General features: G+C 40.4%; 1 protein-coding gene across 1 annotated transcript in view; it reads left to right on the top strand.

Moving 5' to 3' along the window:
• The first annotated feature begins 1090 nt into the window (after positions 1 to 1090).
• PLPPR4 (phospholipid phosphatase related 4) overlaps positions 1091 to 16571 on the top strand; it is a 56507-nt gene continuing 41026 nt past the window's right edge. The window contains exon 1 of the mRNA XM_075286560.1: positions 1091 to 1511. Coding sequence (XP_075142661.1) covers positions 1434 to 1511 — 78 coding nt within the window. The 5' untranslated portion in view covers positions 1091 to 1433. The remainder of the gene's footprint in view (positions 1512 to 16571) is intronic.

Here is a 16571-nt window from a genome sequence, read left to right as displayed (position 1 = left end):
TTCCTTCCTTTCTTTCTTTCTTTCTTTCTTTCTTTCTTTCTTTCTTTCTCTTTCTTTCTTTCGTTTGTTCCTTCCTTCTATTCTTTCTTTCCTTCCTTCTTTCTTTCCTTCCTATCTGTGTTTCTTCCCTTCTCTCCTTATTTCATTCTTTTTTTTTTCCTTCCTTCCTTCCTTCCTTCCTCCCTTCCTTCCTTCCTTCCTTCCTTCCTTCCCTTCTTTTGTTCTTTCTTTCTTTCTTTCTTTCTTTCTTTCTTTCTTTCTTTCTTTCGTTTGTTCCTTCCTTCCTTCCTTCCTTCCTTCTATTCTTTCTTTCCTTCCTTCTTTCTTTCCTTCCTTCCTATCTGTGTTTCTTCCCTTCTTTCCTTATTTCATTCTTTTTTTTTTCCTTCCTTCCTTCCTTCCTTCCTTCCTTCCTTCCTTCCTTCCTTCCTTCCTTCCTTCCATCCATCCTCTTTTTAAAAACTATCTACCTATGTTTCTATTGTCCTGTCTTCCTTCCTTCCTTCCTTCCTTCCTTCCTTCCTTCCTTCTCCTTCCTTCCCTTCCTTCCCATCCTTCCCTCCTTCTTTCCAGCCTGCCTTCCTTCCTTCCTTCCTTCCTTCTCCTTCCTTCCTTCCCTTCCTTCCCATCCTTCCCTCCTTCTTTCCAGCCTGCCTTCCTTCCTTCCTTCCCATCCTTCCTTCCCTCCCTCCCTCCCTTCCTTCCCATCCTTCCTTACCTTCCTTCCTTCCTTCCTTCCTTCCTTCCTCCCTATCTCCATCTTTATTTCCCATATTGATATAACAATGTATCTATATATTTGCTATTCTCACATCTCGCTGGTTTACATATGTAATTATTTACAATTAGCAATGAATAACACTTGCACATAAGAAGAAACATTAAAGTGAATTCCATGTGTGGTCCCTTGACCGCTAAGAGAGTCCCTCAGGCTTTCAGTGGCATCTTTTGCATCATGTGTGAGGTGGAAGGATTGATCAGATTGGAGCGCCCATAACCTCCTAACACATAGACCCAGGGCATTTTCTCCCTTTGCTCTCTGTGGCTCCTTTGACGTCAGACCTATAGACAATAAGCCGTGAATTCTAATGATTAAGTGAATAGGAGCTTATTGGGAGCTCGAGCAGAGCAAGAGGGTGTTTTGTATAGAAGCCATTACTGTTTCTGTAAGGCGTAATGAATAATTTTCTCTGACTGTGTGGGAACTCGAATTGCTGCAAGGGAGAGGGAAAGGGAGAGAGAGGAGGGTGAGAAGGAGAGACTGAGCTAGAGCGAGAGAGGAGAGACAGGAGGAAAAAAAAAAACGAAATGCTGCACACTCCATAGGTGGCACTAGGGAATGGTACATCAACACTGAACATTAGGTTTGCAAAAGGAAAATCATTTTGAATCCGCCTGCCTGAAAGAGAAGGGATCTGCCGATAAAAACAAACATGTCTGCAAAGGAAAGGCAAAAAATGAGGGTAACAAAAGACAGCGTCACCCTGCTCCCATGTTTTTATTTTGTGGAGGTAAGTGAACGGAAATTCCTATTGCTCCTATTATTGCATGTTCATGTATGCATGGTCTGTCGGGCTTAAAACTGGAATTTCTACCGGCAAAAGGAAATTTTATGGACAATGAATCGATGGAGACTCTGCATCTATGTGCTAGAGATTACACATTGGGGATAATGGTTTACATCATCTGAAACTGTCTATAGACATAATGGAATAGATGTGCACAGATACATAGATAGATAGATAGATAGATAGATAGATAGATAGATAGATAGATAGATAGATAGATAGATAGATATTGTATGGAATTCTATGGACAATGATTATAACACACAATGCAGATGCTTTCTCATAGATCGGAAATAAATCTTCATTACATGATTCATCCTCGATATACCAAATCAGAAGCTGCCCTATACCATAAGGCAGTACAACATCGCAGATGATTAATGTACTTGAATGCCATTGTAATACTGTGCATAGAAATCGAGATTTGCCAATCTGTAGATTTTAGGTGTCTGGTGGGTTTTTGGCTGACAGCCTTTTTTGTTACTGTATGTAGTTGGTGACTTGTCTGGGCTTATAAAATAACAGACATTGTACAGTATATGTATACAGTATAGTACAGTGTATGTATAGAAATCATAGATGGTCATTGTTACTTGGGGGATAGGAAGGGGCTCTGGTGGTTTGCAAACAAAATTAGATCTGATGTTTTGGAGGAAGGAATGAAGGTCACATATGTTTGCTTGTTGTGAAGGCCATGCTGATTCTGCTGGAATAGTCGTCAGGGCTATTGCAAGGTATGAAGGAGTTCAGCGACAGGCCACATTAACTGTCATGGATGTCACATTCTAACATGTGATGTGGCCTTGTTGGCTAAAAAGGAGAGGAGAACCTAGAGGTTTATTGATCTATCCATCTATCTATCCATCCATCCATCCATCCAAAAAGTAGTGCTATAGTGAACAATTCTTTGCAACATTTCATCCTTCTATCTATTTCTTCATCTATCTATCTATCTATCTATCTATCTATCTATCTATCCTGGCCTATGGTCGATGGTGTATTCCATCTAGTATAATTACATATTGCAAACCCAACAGACCAGGCCCACTAAAGAAGTAAATCCTATATACATTGCCATAAGATAGGACATACAAGAGGACGGTCAGTGGTGGAGAACACGATGGCACTTGCAACATGCGTCTCCAATGTTTGGACCACAGAATTTGACAACTGTTGATTCGTGAAGCTTTAGTATGAAGAACACTCCATTGTCAGGTCAGGCATTAACATAGAGGGAGAAATACAAGACTGGACTGACCAATTATGACCTTTCCAAATTTCTGCTTAAAGGAAATAGAGATGTTCCCCGGGGCATCTTGTCTTCCTAGAGAGTTGGTGTTTTGGAGACATTTCACAGTATATTGGTAGTTATACAATATATCTATATCGAAAATTCTTCTATAGACTGTAAACTTGTTCATAGTGTTATTTCCTTTATTTTTGTAATCTCAGTTACTCTACATGTGTGGCCTATGTATATTCACAAGACATACTGTAGCTGCTCTTCACTTCCATACCAAACGTGTGATGAGTGTGAAGTACATTTTATCAGCAGGCGGTATACATGTTTTTCCCATTGACCAGCACGTTCCACATGGAATATTCCAACACCAGTATGACAGATGACTCCTTATAACAATGTTGGGTGCCAATCCTGTTGCTTATACTGATGTTTCTTTCATACTGATAACACAGCAGAGTGAACATTAGAGAACATGACCTACTAGCTGAAACATGTTACTTCTCCAGCACAGTACAAGAGATGTAGTTTTAAGACACTGGGTTCATCTCAGGTTTATTCTGAGAACTAATAAGGATGTTCCTGCCATCTTGGAAAACTAAGCCCAGATCTTCTGTAGATGTAGGCTTGTTCCAATCCTTCTGTCTCTTCATGACATCCAAGACAGACTGGATGATGTTGAGATCAGGGCTCTGCAGGGGCCGTATCATCACTTCCAGGACTCCTCCTCCAAAGGGTAAAGGTCACACCAAACATTTGTTCACTTCATCTTGTAAAGTGACAAAAATAAACTATTAGCACTTCTATTTTTGGAATATTTCCTACTTTGCAGTAATTTTGCACACCCGCCTATAATGTTTGCATGATGCTGTACATGTGGCTACTACAGAAGATATTGCATGTGGATAGAAAATATATACATATAAAATAGATAATATAGACAGAGATATTATTTTTCCACATACCCCATGATGTAGTAAAAACTTGGTACCAAATATATCAAGCAATTCAGCACTCTTGGCCTTTCTTTGGCGCTGGGGTTAGCAAGGTAAGAAGTTGATTCCTGATATTCACCGAGATTCACACAATATTGAAGAGTAAAAACATGATGTTAAACTGGAGAGAACTATGTGAAGCCAAATATGGCCATTGAATTGTACACAGGAACACATGGTTTTTAAGATACAGGATGTGTTGATCTTGCTTGACGCCTACCTATTTCATCTTAATACTGGGGACAAGTTTTTAAGAAACAGGAGCAGGCTCATTGTTTAAAGGGGATAAAAATATAAAATAGTGAAACAAAATATTTACCTTTCAAATACCCCCCAGATCCAATGGAGAAGGTTTGGCATTTCCTCTGTTTACAAGCATTGGCCACATGACTGGTCTCAGTGGTCATGTGCTGTACTACTAACAGCATGGCTCCCATTGCTAAGCTAGTAGTACAGCACATGACCTCTGAGGCCACTCACTGGTTGTAAAAATTATTATCATTATTATTTTTTGTTTATATAGCACCATTAAAGGGGTATTCCCAAGTGGCCCAGTCACCAACTTGCAGGCTGTAAACTCTGTTCACTTCCTGGTTTTCTCCGTAAATTGGTGGGCGGGGTTTCACTTGCTGTCTAACATGTAAAGCCAGCGGCGAGGCACTTCTATGCCACTGGCCTTCCATGCCTGCGTGCTCCTTTTTCAGCAAAATTCAATTAGCAGAGCTGATAACTGGAAGAGGCGGAGATAAACAGCTCAGAAATACAAGCTGCTCCGAGAACTCAGCTCCCCCTCCCCTCCCTGAGAGCAGGGAGCTATGTCACTTATCCTGGGCGGAGAGATAAGACCATCCCCAGGTCCGTGGTTATGGAAACACAATGTAAACAATGAAGTGAATAAATTAAGATAACCGCCAAACAATGCAGTTTTGCTGAAGCAATGTATTTAGGAAAAGTCTTGAATCCACATAAGCTAGCAGTATAGATAGGATCCTTAAGATGGGACAACTCCTTTAATTCCATGGTGCTGGACATTATTATATTAATTCCATGGTGCTCTGTAAATTATTATATTAATTCCTTGGTGCTTTACATTTGAGGATTTACATATGGTACACAAAATATACAAATGGACATAATACTAACAATGACTGGCACAGTGGGATAGATGGCCCTGCCCGCGAGGGCTTACAATCTATGAGGGAAGAGGGATAGAGACAGAAGGTGAGGGGAGAGACTGTTCAGATGGTGATGTGGTGATTGTAGTGATATTGGAAGTTGTAGGTCTTCCTGAATAGGTGAGTCTTCATGTCCTACTTGAAGCCTGTGATTGTGGGGGTCAGTCTTATGTGTCGTGGTAAGGAGTTCCAGAGTATGGGGGATGCACAAGAGAAATCTTGGAGACGGTTGTGTGAGGAGCGGATGAGGGTAGAGCGGAGTAGGAGGTTATTGGAGGATCTGAGGTTACGTGTGGGCAGGTAGCGGGAGATTAGGTTGGAGATATATGGAGGGGACAGGTTGTGGATGGCTTTGTATGTCAGCGTTAGTGACTTGAACTCTATTTGCTGGGCAACAAATAGCCAGTGAAGGGATTGTCAGAAGGGAACGGCCAATGAAGAAAGGGGAGAGGTGTATTAATCATGTGTGTATACAAATACTGTGGGGGCTTCCAGAGCTTCCGTACTGGATTGAAAGGTGTTTGGATGTCTTTTTGTTACTGTTTTTATTTTATTTTTTTTATGCAGATCTGTATAGAATATGACAGTTATAGCTATAACTTCATATATATCTGGGTATAAAGGTTAAAACATCAAACTATTGTAAAGGGACAAAGATAAGGAACAGGGATCATTGCAGATGCATTTTTCATTGTGGTCATCGAACTCTAATTTACTATCCCTTATATGCTATTTCCTAGGTTTACACTTAGTGTGCATTCATCTTGCACCAACATGACAAAAATATAAGATGTAGTAAATACATCAAAGTCACTTGTATAATAAAAGTAGTCATACATCCTATGACTTTTAGATGATTGACATAAATGCCTTCCTCTAACATCGCCTGCCAGCATTCGCTTGTCAGCGCCCAGTATGTTGTATTGAGATAATGGCAGATGGCAAAATTATTTGCAATTTTATATTTTGTGATTTTGATTTTGGTAAAATTATTTGCATGAATAATGCGGCAGCCATCTTGCTAATCCCCTACAGCAGTTTTAGAGGTTTGCTCTACAGCGGGCACCTAAACTAAGAGTTTCTGTCAATTCTCCAGACAAGAATGTAAATGTATACTAGCTAGTAAATACTTGGATTTCCCATAAAATAATTCCAAAGCATCTCTTCTCAGAAATATTCATTGTACCGTTCCTTCTAAAAATGTATGAACAAAATGACAACTGGATCCTCTAAGAAAACTATGTTAAAGCCCGACTAATTGATTTCTATGGGACAGGGTTGTCGACGTTCTCGGTGACATTTCCAAAGTTCACTCCTTGGGGAGAGGGAATGGAATAGTTTAGTTGTCTTCATCACCTATTCCACTTATAATGGTGTTATCTGTCATTGTGATCTTTTCCTCTGATCGTAATGACTTAACAATATTGTTATCTATATTGCTCTACCCCTGCCCCAGTGTACACAGCACAAGCGAAAAAGTCATTTCTATAAACAGAGTGGGATAATTTATCAAGCAAAATTTACCAGAAATCTGATGTGCCAAAAACTTTTTAAAGATTTGTTTAGAAATTTTTGCAACTTGTAAATGATAGAGATGAGCGAGTAGTGTTCGATCGAGTAGGTGTTCGATCGAATACTACGGTATTCGAAATACTCGTACTCGATCAAACACTACTAGCTATTCGAAGTTTAATGTTTGATGCAGAACCAGCGTTGATTGGCAAAATGCTATACATTCTGCCAATCAACGCTGGTTCTTCCCTTACCTTTCCGAAGTCTTCTCCGCGCTGCATCCCCGCATCTTCTTCCGGGTGGAATTCACTCTGCCTAGGCATCCGGCCTAGGCAGAGCCGATTGCGCATGCACGGGCATGCACGCGCATAAACGCGCATGCGCAGTCGGCTCTGCCTAGGAGTTAGAGATGAGCAAGTAGTATTCGTTCGAATATTGAATCCTATTATAGTCTATGGGAAAAAACGGGAATGTTGTTCTGGTTTCCATGGAAACCAAAATTCGACACCTTGGATCCTCCAAGTTCCGGAAGTAGCAGGATGAGGAGCACGAGGAGGTTTTTGCATTGAATTCAATGGAATTTTCCCGCGTGGTATTCGACCGATACGAGTATGTGATCGAATACTACTCGCTCATCTCTATAGACAGTCTGATAATGTGATAGATTTATTATTTGGTATTAGATATTGTGACAAATCGGGCATAGTTCAAGACTGTCTAGTCTAAGGCTCGGTTCACATCTACGTTCGGTATTCCGTTCGAGCAGTCCGCTTTGGGACCCACCGAACGGAATACCAAAAGCATTAAAAGTGGTGAGCAATGAAAGCACGCGGACCCCATAGACTGTAATGGGCTCCATGTTTTCCACACAATGTCCGAAAGAATCATGCAAAGATAAAAGTAGTTTTGACGTACTCTCCTCTCCGCATGATCAACGCGCGGAAAACACACGGACTCCATTATAGTCTATGGGGTCCATGTGCTTTCATTGCTCACCACTTTTTAATGCGTTTGGTATTCCATTCGGGGGGTCCCCAAGCGGAGTCTCCAAATGGAATACAGATGTGAACCAGGCCTAAGCTTTAGTCAATTTTAGTAAATCTGCCCCAATATGTTAGCCTATTGTAAGTAGACACTGTAAGTAGAGTGTCAATACATTGGGGGTGGGGAATTCATCAATACTGGCGTATATTAGACCAGTCTTGATGTCCCCTTCTCCAGTGCAAGGATATCTTAAAGGGGTTGTCTAGGGAGTAGTCATTTACTTTTCGGGGATGATGGGGTTTCGGTAACATCAGGGGTCATACAGATAAAAACCACTAGTGACTATTTTACGCCACTTTCACAGTGTGTGGGCGATTTGATGAATCCCCTCCCTATAATTTTTAATATTATTGGACAGCAACATGAAAACTAAAGTAATTTGGCGATAGATTTGTTTTAAAAAAAAAAATTGGAAACCAATCCCTTCATACGTAGCCACAGGTTTATCACCAAAATTCCAATTTGTAATAATAATATATTGAAATCAATACATATGGAATATAGTTCTAAGTAGACACTATTAGGAAATCACATCTCCAAATTCATATTCTATTTCTCAGCTCCTTAAGTTAAAGAGGTAAAAATAATAAAGCCTCTTTGTGAAAGTGGATCGGTTTAATGGCTTTTAAGTATATTTTTAGAAACACAATGGAAAAGTATGATCGGCTTGACATTTCTTGTGATTCCTTCTAATGAATTGTGTTATTCTTCCCACCTATCAATGGCCATGTAGCATCTTCATTATAGTTAGCACTCACATTTTCCTAGATAATTTGAAGACTTCTCTCTCCATCTCCTTCAGGTTGACATTTAGGCTCACCAATCCTGTTGGTATTCATCTTCACTCATACAAAGTTTTTAGGAGATTTATAAAGAGGTGGAGAAAATTTAGAGCTTTTGTAGTCATTCATTCAGCCAGAGGAACTCCAACATCGCTCATGTTGGAGACACCTAACATGTTCATTAAGACATTCAATATAATTAAATAGAGACAAGATGAACCCCAAAAAGTCACAATTTCGCAAGTTGCTGATTGTCCAATTTCATATTTTGGAGCTGTTTTTGGCTTATCTAAAGTATAACCAAACTCTCAAACAATTTTTAATTTTCTGGCAACTTTTGTTTTAGTAATAGATTGTGTAATAGACTTGATGAAGGATTTTGACTCCTTTCTGTGAAATCCTGCGCTGAGTTCCAATTTCTGTTCCTTCTGTAATCCGTCACATTTCTATATTTCTAGCTGAAATCTGTACATTGGTGGGCAGGATCTTGTAAAATACAAGAAAGCAGAGGCTTGCAACTAGGGTTGAGCCGATCTTGAGATTTCAGGATCAATTTTAAAATCCGAATTCCGATCGTTTTCCAGCCGATCCCAGAGGCTTGCAACTAGGGTTGAGCCGATCTTGAGATTTCAGGATCAATTTTAAAATCCGAATTCCGATCGTTTTCCAGCCGATCCCGATCCTGATCACGATCGTGAAATTTTCTCGATCGCTGATTGGGATCCGATCTTTCCACATCCCAATCACTCAACCCTAGTCAATGCTTCTCTATAGGAAAAGTCACTGTTAGGGTTGAGCCAATCTTGAGATTTCAAAATCCAATTTTCAATCATTTTCCAGCCGATCCCAATCGCGATCGTGAAATTTGCTCAATCGCCGATCGGTATCCAATCTTTTCCAATCCTGATCCCTCAACCCTACTTGCAACCTGATAATTCCGAGTTTTTTGGTTTTTAACAAAACCGAACAAATTGGGATTCGCCTCAGACAAACTAAAATAGCCGCCACGACATGATTTAAGGTAAACTATTATGTTCTAAGGTCTTTTCAGACTCCAGAGAATAATCAGTGCAGGCCCAAGAGAGTGTAAAAAATAAAAATAAAAAAACATTTATACTAGCCTTCCCTCTCATTTTCTAGCCTTTTCGGGGTCTCTTGGCAATCTGTTCGCCCATACTTACTCTAGAATTTTATATCTTGGGCATCATATAATGTAGAACAGGACTTAGTTATAATTATATAATGTGGCAGCTGATTTCAGTCCAGGATATCCCTGGAAAAATACATAAAAGACAATCTTTCATACGCCACCAAATGAACCCTTTTATCTCTCATTGAGTTGACAATTTGAGACATAAACCCAAATTTAGTGACTCAACAGGTAAGTGAAAAAGTGAACAAATATTGTGTTTCACTTATTTCAACTTATTTCTGACAAGTTTTGATTTTCTTGTAGCGTTTGTGTCATTAATACATGTGTAATATAGTTTATTAGTGAATGTTGGCTCCTTTGTGTGAAATCCTGAGCTTCTGTATTCTTTCCCCTTGTCCGAAATCTATACATTGCTTTTCACTAGAAGTACAGGTGGAGGGCTCTTGAATATAGCAGGGAAGCTGAGACTGGGGGAGATCATTTAAAACAGTTATATGATAGGAATTATAAAACCTAGAAGAAGTGACTTTAGTGTGAGTGTAAATAAAAAGGCTTTGGTGTACAGCTAGTTAACCCCTATTGTTAAGAGGAATTGTCTCTTATACAGTAAGTCCCAATTCGAAGAGAAGCGATCAATTGATCAAGATGGATCTGACTTTTCTAAGGCTGAGGCCTCGCGTTGTAAAAATGCAGCTTTCCTTAATGTAGATTTTTCTAAGTTTTGAGCCAAAGCCAAGAATGGCTACAAAAGGAATGGAAAATGTATAGGAAGTTTTTATACTTCTACCTTCTACTCAATCCAATCCTGGCTTTGGCTCGAAAAATCGCAACAAAATCTTCAAGAAAAACTCTGCGTTTCCGCAATGTGGATGACCAATTGTGGTCGGGCTGCCAGTTTGCAAAAAAGCTATAGTATATTATTAGATAAAAAAAATAAAAAAAAAATTAACTAAGACGCTATAATACGTGTAACATGACTTTATAAAACATGCTATACATTAGGAAAACCAAGATGTTGCTATTTCGCTAGAATTTTGAGAAGCTTAAAGGGGCTCTATCAGCAAAATTATGCTGATAGAGCCCCACATATGCGTGCATAGCCTTTAAAAAGGCTATTCAGGCACCGTAAATGTTATATTAAACTACCCCCCAGTTTTAAAATAATAACCTAAAAAAGAATGTGCTCTACTTACCGAACGTGCACGCTGGGCGGGCATTCAGGGTGTGTCTTCAGCTTCTTCCACGCCTCTTCTTCCTCCGATGTCCTCCGGTCCCGTCTTCCTCCAGCGCTCGCGAACGGACAGTGATAGCCTGGGCGTATGCGCAGTAGCTGTAGTAGAAGCCGCATGCTACTGCGCATGCGCCCAGGCCGTTTTTTTATATCAGTGTCTGCGAGCGAGGACGGGACCTGAAGACATCGGAGGAAGAAGAGGCGGGGAAGAAGATGAAGACACACCCTGAATGCCCGCCCAGCGTGCACGTTCCGTAAGTAGAGCACATTCTTTTTTAGGTTATTATTTTAAAACGGGGGGGGTAGTTTAATATAACTTTTACGGTACCTGAATAGCCTTTTTAAAGGCTATTCACGCATATGTGGGGCTCTAGCAGCATGATTTTGCTGCTAGAGCCCCTTTAACAGTACTAAGGAAAACGACTGGGCTTATGAAATAAATAGAAATATTCTTCATCTTCAAAGCTGACAAGGATGGAGGAGCTCATGGGGTATAGAAATCACTACAGGCCTATGTTGGGGTCAGATTTCCTTTTGGCACAGGAGCCATATAAACATGGGAGGCCTAGTGGGAGTGAAAGCTGGCTCTAGATTATAGGCTCTATCAGTACATATATATACAGTCCTATGAAAAAGTTTGGGCACCCCTATTAATCTTAATCATTTTTAGTTCTAAATATATTCTAAATATAATGGTATTTGCAACAGCCATTTCAGTTTGATATATCTAATAACTGATGGACACAGTAATATTTCAGGATTGAAATGAGGTTTATTGTACTAACAGAAAATGTGCAATATGCATTAAACCAAAATTTGACCGGTGCAAAAGTATGGGCACCTCAACAGAAAAGTGACATTAATATTTAGTAGATCCTCCTTTTGCTAAGATAACAGCCTCTAGTCGCTTCCTGTAGCTTTTAATCAGTTCCTGGATCCTGGATAAAGGTATTTTGGACAAACAATTCAAGTTCAGTTAAGTTTGATGGTCGCCGAGCATGGACAGCCCGCTTCAAATCATCCCACAGATGTTCAATGATATTCAGGTCTGGGGACTGGGATGGCCATTCCAGAACATTGTAATTGTTCCTCTGCATGAATGCCTGAGGATTTGGAGCAGTGTTTTGGATCATTGTCTTGCTGAAATATCCATCCCCGGCGTAACTTCAACTTCGTCACTGATTCTTGAACATTATTCTCAAGAATCTGCTGATACTGAGTGGAATCCATGCGACCCTCAACTTTAACAAGATTCCCGATGCCGGCATTGGCCACACAGCCCCAAAGCATGATGGAACCTCCACCAAATTTTACAGTGGGTAGCATGTGTTTTTCTTGGAATGCTGTTTCTTTTTGGACGCCATGCATAACGCCTTTTTTTATAACCAAACAACTCAATTTTTGTTTCCAAAATGAAGCTGCCTTGTCCAAATGTGCTTTTTCATACCTCAGGCAACTCTATTTGTGGAGTACGTGCAGAAACGGCTTCTTTCTCATCACTCTCACATACAGCTTCTCCTTGTGCAAAGTGCGCTGTATAGTTGACCGATGCACAGTGACACCATCTGCAGCAAGATGATACTGCAGCTCTTTGGAGGTGGTCTGTGGATTGTCCTTGACTGTTCTCACCATTCTTCTTCTCTGCCTTTCTGATATTTTTCTTGGCCTGCCACTTCTGGGCTTAACAAGAACTGTCCCTGTGGTCTTCCATTTCCTTACTATGTTCCTCACAGTGGAAACTGACAGGTTAAATCTCTGAGACAACGTTTTGTATCCTTCCCCTGAACAACTATGTTGAACAATCTTTGTTTTCAGATCATTTGAGAGCGGGCTGTCCATGTTTGGCGACCATCAAACTTAACTGAACTTGAATTGTTTTGTAGAAAGAAATGGTCCAAAATACCTTCATCCAGGATCCAGGAACTGATTAAAAGCTACAGGAAGCGACTAGAGGCTGTTATCTTTGCAAAAGGAGGATGTACTAAATATTAATGTCACTTTTCTGTTGAGGTGCCCATATTTTTGCACCGGTCAAATTTTGGTTTAATGCATATTGTGCATTTTCTGTTAGTACAATAAACCTCATTTCAATCTTGAAATATTACTGTGTCCATCAGTTATTAGATATATCAAACTGAAATGGCTGCTGCAAACACCAAAATATTTAGAACTAAAAATGATTAAGATTAATAGGGGTGCCCAAACTTTTTCATAGGACTGCATATATATATATATATATATATATATATATATATATATATATATTCTAGCCCTTTGCTGTAACTACTGAACAAGAACATGTCATTGTACTTTATTAGGCCATATGCTGCTGTGTAAGTATTGACATCCATTGCTGTGTGTTCAGTTGATTTCAGGTTAACATTGAGAATCACTGGATACAGAGTGCCATGGTTTTATTCATGAGATATTAGAGGATGAATATAACTTTTGACATAATCCCTTTAAGTATAGGTGTTGTTTCTGAGGTCATAGTTGCTCTTGGTGTCTTGGGTCTGTGGTGGCCTAACAGGGACCCTGGAATATAAAGAAACACCTGTGTCCTGTGACATCATTTTCCATATAATCTTGCATTATAATATTATACATTATAATAATATTCTGTATTTCATTATTATATTGTATCTGTGTTATGGAGTCACTGTGGCCTGTGACATCACTCTGTTTATCTTCCCCATTTTGTGACATCACTGTGCACAAGATTCCTGTAAATGGTATTTACATTTGGGCCCGGTGTCCGGTGTGTGCATTCCTCCGGGTTTCCATCCTCAGCCCCAGCAAAACTGGACAGGGGATGGAAACCCGGTAGTCAGCTTTAAAACCCACTTGAATGGGTTTTGTTTGTTTGATTTGGGGTTTAACAGTCCGTGGGGTCTCATCTTCCTCTTAGTTGGTGATGACTGTATGGGAGGGCGGGGGGGGGGGGGTGATTTGGAGTATAACAGTCCGTGGGGTCTCATCTTCCTCTTAGTTGGTGATGACTGTATGGGAGGGCGGGGGGGGGGGGTGATTTGGGGTATAACAGTCCGTGGGGTCTCATCTTCCTCTTAGTTGGTGACAGCTTGGTGACTATAATAGGTGGAGTTCCAGGGGAGGTGTAAAAAAATAAATATTTATACTCACCTTCCGTTCCCTCTTTTGGGCCTCCTTGATGCGCTCGGCACTTTCTCTTCATCTACTCAGTGACATCTGGATTTCTCTCCTTTGACGTCATGTGCCGGGATCAATGACATTGGCATGCCGAGCATCATGACTAGTCAGCAGTGTCACTGGGCGCATGATGTCACCAGAAGAGTGTCAGACACTGAAAGAGTTATTGGAAGTTGAGTATGTTTTTTTTTTCTTTTTTGTGACTTCCCATAGGTCTCCACGTATTATATTCTAGGGTCTGAAGCCAAAGTATATCCTGAAGTACTGTATAATACAATGGCCATTTTTCTTCGTCTGAAGCCAATCTCCATTTCTCTGGTTTCATTAAAAACCAAACAACTTGAAATATTTCAGTTGAATCCGAATCATGACAAAGCAGTTCATTCATCTTCCATTTTGAGAATTCCAAATTTCATGGTGATCCAGGACTAGGGGTTTTCCAAACATGTAGACTGGGGGTACTTATGTGTACAAGCACTGAATTAGATACTTGTTATCTGTTGTTTGGACCTTGTTTGTAATAGAATCTTAAAAGAATAGCTTTTAACTGGAGAAGTTGTACTGGAATCTATTCACACTTTTTGCAAACTTTTTTTGAACATTGCTATCCCTGGCCAGAGATATCATTATATTGTAACATCACTGCATTTATTACACCCGGCAAGTCTTTTGTGTATGACTAGTGATTCGACTCCATTTGTCAGTTTGGAAGCCAGTCAAGCTAAAACTCATATCCAACATGGATAGCAAATTGTGGCATCATAGGTGGGAGGTTCCAGGAAGTGAGCAGAGCTGAGAGTCCTTTAAAAAACTGATGAGATACATTAATTTAGAGTCGGATACTCTGGAGCCATAGCCTAGCATGGAGTCTGCCCCCTACTTTGGCGGTGCTCCATTACCAAGCTTAAACACAGGTCTGTTCTTGTTATTCCCATTTTATTGTTTGCATGTATCTTTTTTATTAGATCTTTTTTTGTAAAGCACTGTACTTTTTGCGTATATTAAATCTAAAATATAATAAAATTGTCTACTAAATGTTCCCACAACTCTGACAAGAGTAAATATCACTTAGCTTTGTTACCGTTTGTTTACTACTGTCATGAGAGGTTTGGGTATATTGGCGTCTTGCCTACCAAAAAGTGGCGGGTGGTGGCAGCTATTTGTGTGGCTATGTGATTATAGAAGGTCACTTCACTCTTGTGTAGCCTAGTGTGATAGGTAAATTGAAGGGGTGTGTGGGAGCAGAGTTTCCCTTTACGGTTCCATTCAGGGCTATACTTGTGTGTGCGGTGAGGGAGGTGTACGAATGCCCAACAGAATTGGTATTCAGATTTGCGACAGTGATTTCTAAAGAGTATTATTCCCGTTCCACAAGATTACTTGTCAATATACTTGCCAACGCTCTGAGAACATCTGCGGGACTACCAAAAAAAGGGGTGTCCTTCCAGAGTCCCAGAGGAGCTATCAAATCTCTACCAGGCATTCTGTTTAGAGATGAGCGAACAGTAAAATGTTTGAGGTTCGATATTCGTTTCGAGTAGCCCCTCAATATTCGACTACTCGAATCAAATATCGAACCGTATTATAGTCTATGGGGGGAAAATGCTCGTTTCAGGAGTAGGCAACGTTCGATCAAATTATACTTACCAAGTCCACGAGTGAGGGTCGGGCTGGATCCCCCGAGAAGTCTTCTCCTTGCAGTGTCCCCACGGTGTCTTCCGGCTCTTCATTCACTTTGCCAGGCATCAGGCCTGGACAGAGCCGACTGCGCATGCCCGCACTACAAGCGGACCTGCGCAGTCAGCTCTGCCCAGGCCCGATGCCTGGCAGAGTGAATTCAGAGCCGGAAGACGCCGCGGGGAAGCTGCACGGAGAAGACTTCTAAAGGTAGGAGAAGAACCAGCATTGATTGGCCAACTGTATAGCATTCGGCCAATCAATGCTGGTTCTGCATCGAACTTTTACATTCGAACAGCGAGTGGTACTCGATCGAGTACGAGTATTTCGAATACCGTAGTATTCGATCGAATACCTACTCGATCGAGTACTACTCACTCATCTCTAATTCTGTTATTCTATACATGACATGGGCACGTTTGCTGCTGATCATATTACAACAAAGGGACTCGGTTGGCACGTTTTTATGGATGTTTCACTAAAAAGGAGTGTAATCCAACCCCACAAATGAAGTGGGCTCATTGTGACCACCCCCAGAAATTTTCAGGCACCATAGTCCTTTAAAAACCCAACCCAATACTGGCAAGTATGCTTTGCTTTAGTCACTAATGTGGTGCCACTGCACATGTCTCACCAGTTAGTCGACCAGTGAGCGCAGACCTCCATTTGCCGCCCCTTTGGCTTCTACAATAAGACTCAGAGAAGGATCATTTCCACTATTTATCATTTTCAGTGATTCATTTTTCACACATAGAGACCGGTGTCACAGGATATGGAACTTTTACCTTAATTATTAATTTATACAGAGCACAAAGAAAGATCAATACCATGTTAGCGACGACTGTCAAAATGATGTGAATTATTTATTAGAAATCATATTTTGACACTTATTGCCGTTGGCTAGTGGGAAAAAGGTGACACCGCTATATTTAACCCTTTTAATGTATCTGAAAACTACATTCATACAACTACTCTTAAAACTTTTGTTCATAACCATTTTTAACAGTTTTACAGGGAAATATAAAG

The sequence above is a fragment of the Leptodactylus fuscus genome, chromosome 9, assembly GCF_031893055.1.
Source record: "Leptodactylus fuscus isolate aLepFus1 chromosome 9, aLepFus1.hap2, whole genome shotgun sequence".
Taxonomy (NCBI): Eukaryota; Metazoa; Chordata; class Amphibia; order Anura; family Leptodactylidae; genus Leptodactylus; species Leptodactylus fuscus.
The sequence above is the reverse complement of the archived record's forward strand: the minus strand, read 5'-3'. Positions and strand labels throughout refer to the sequence as shown.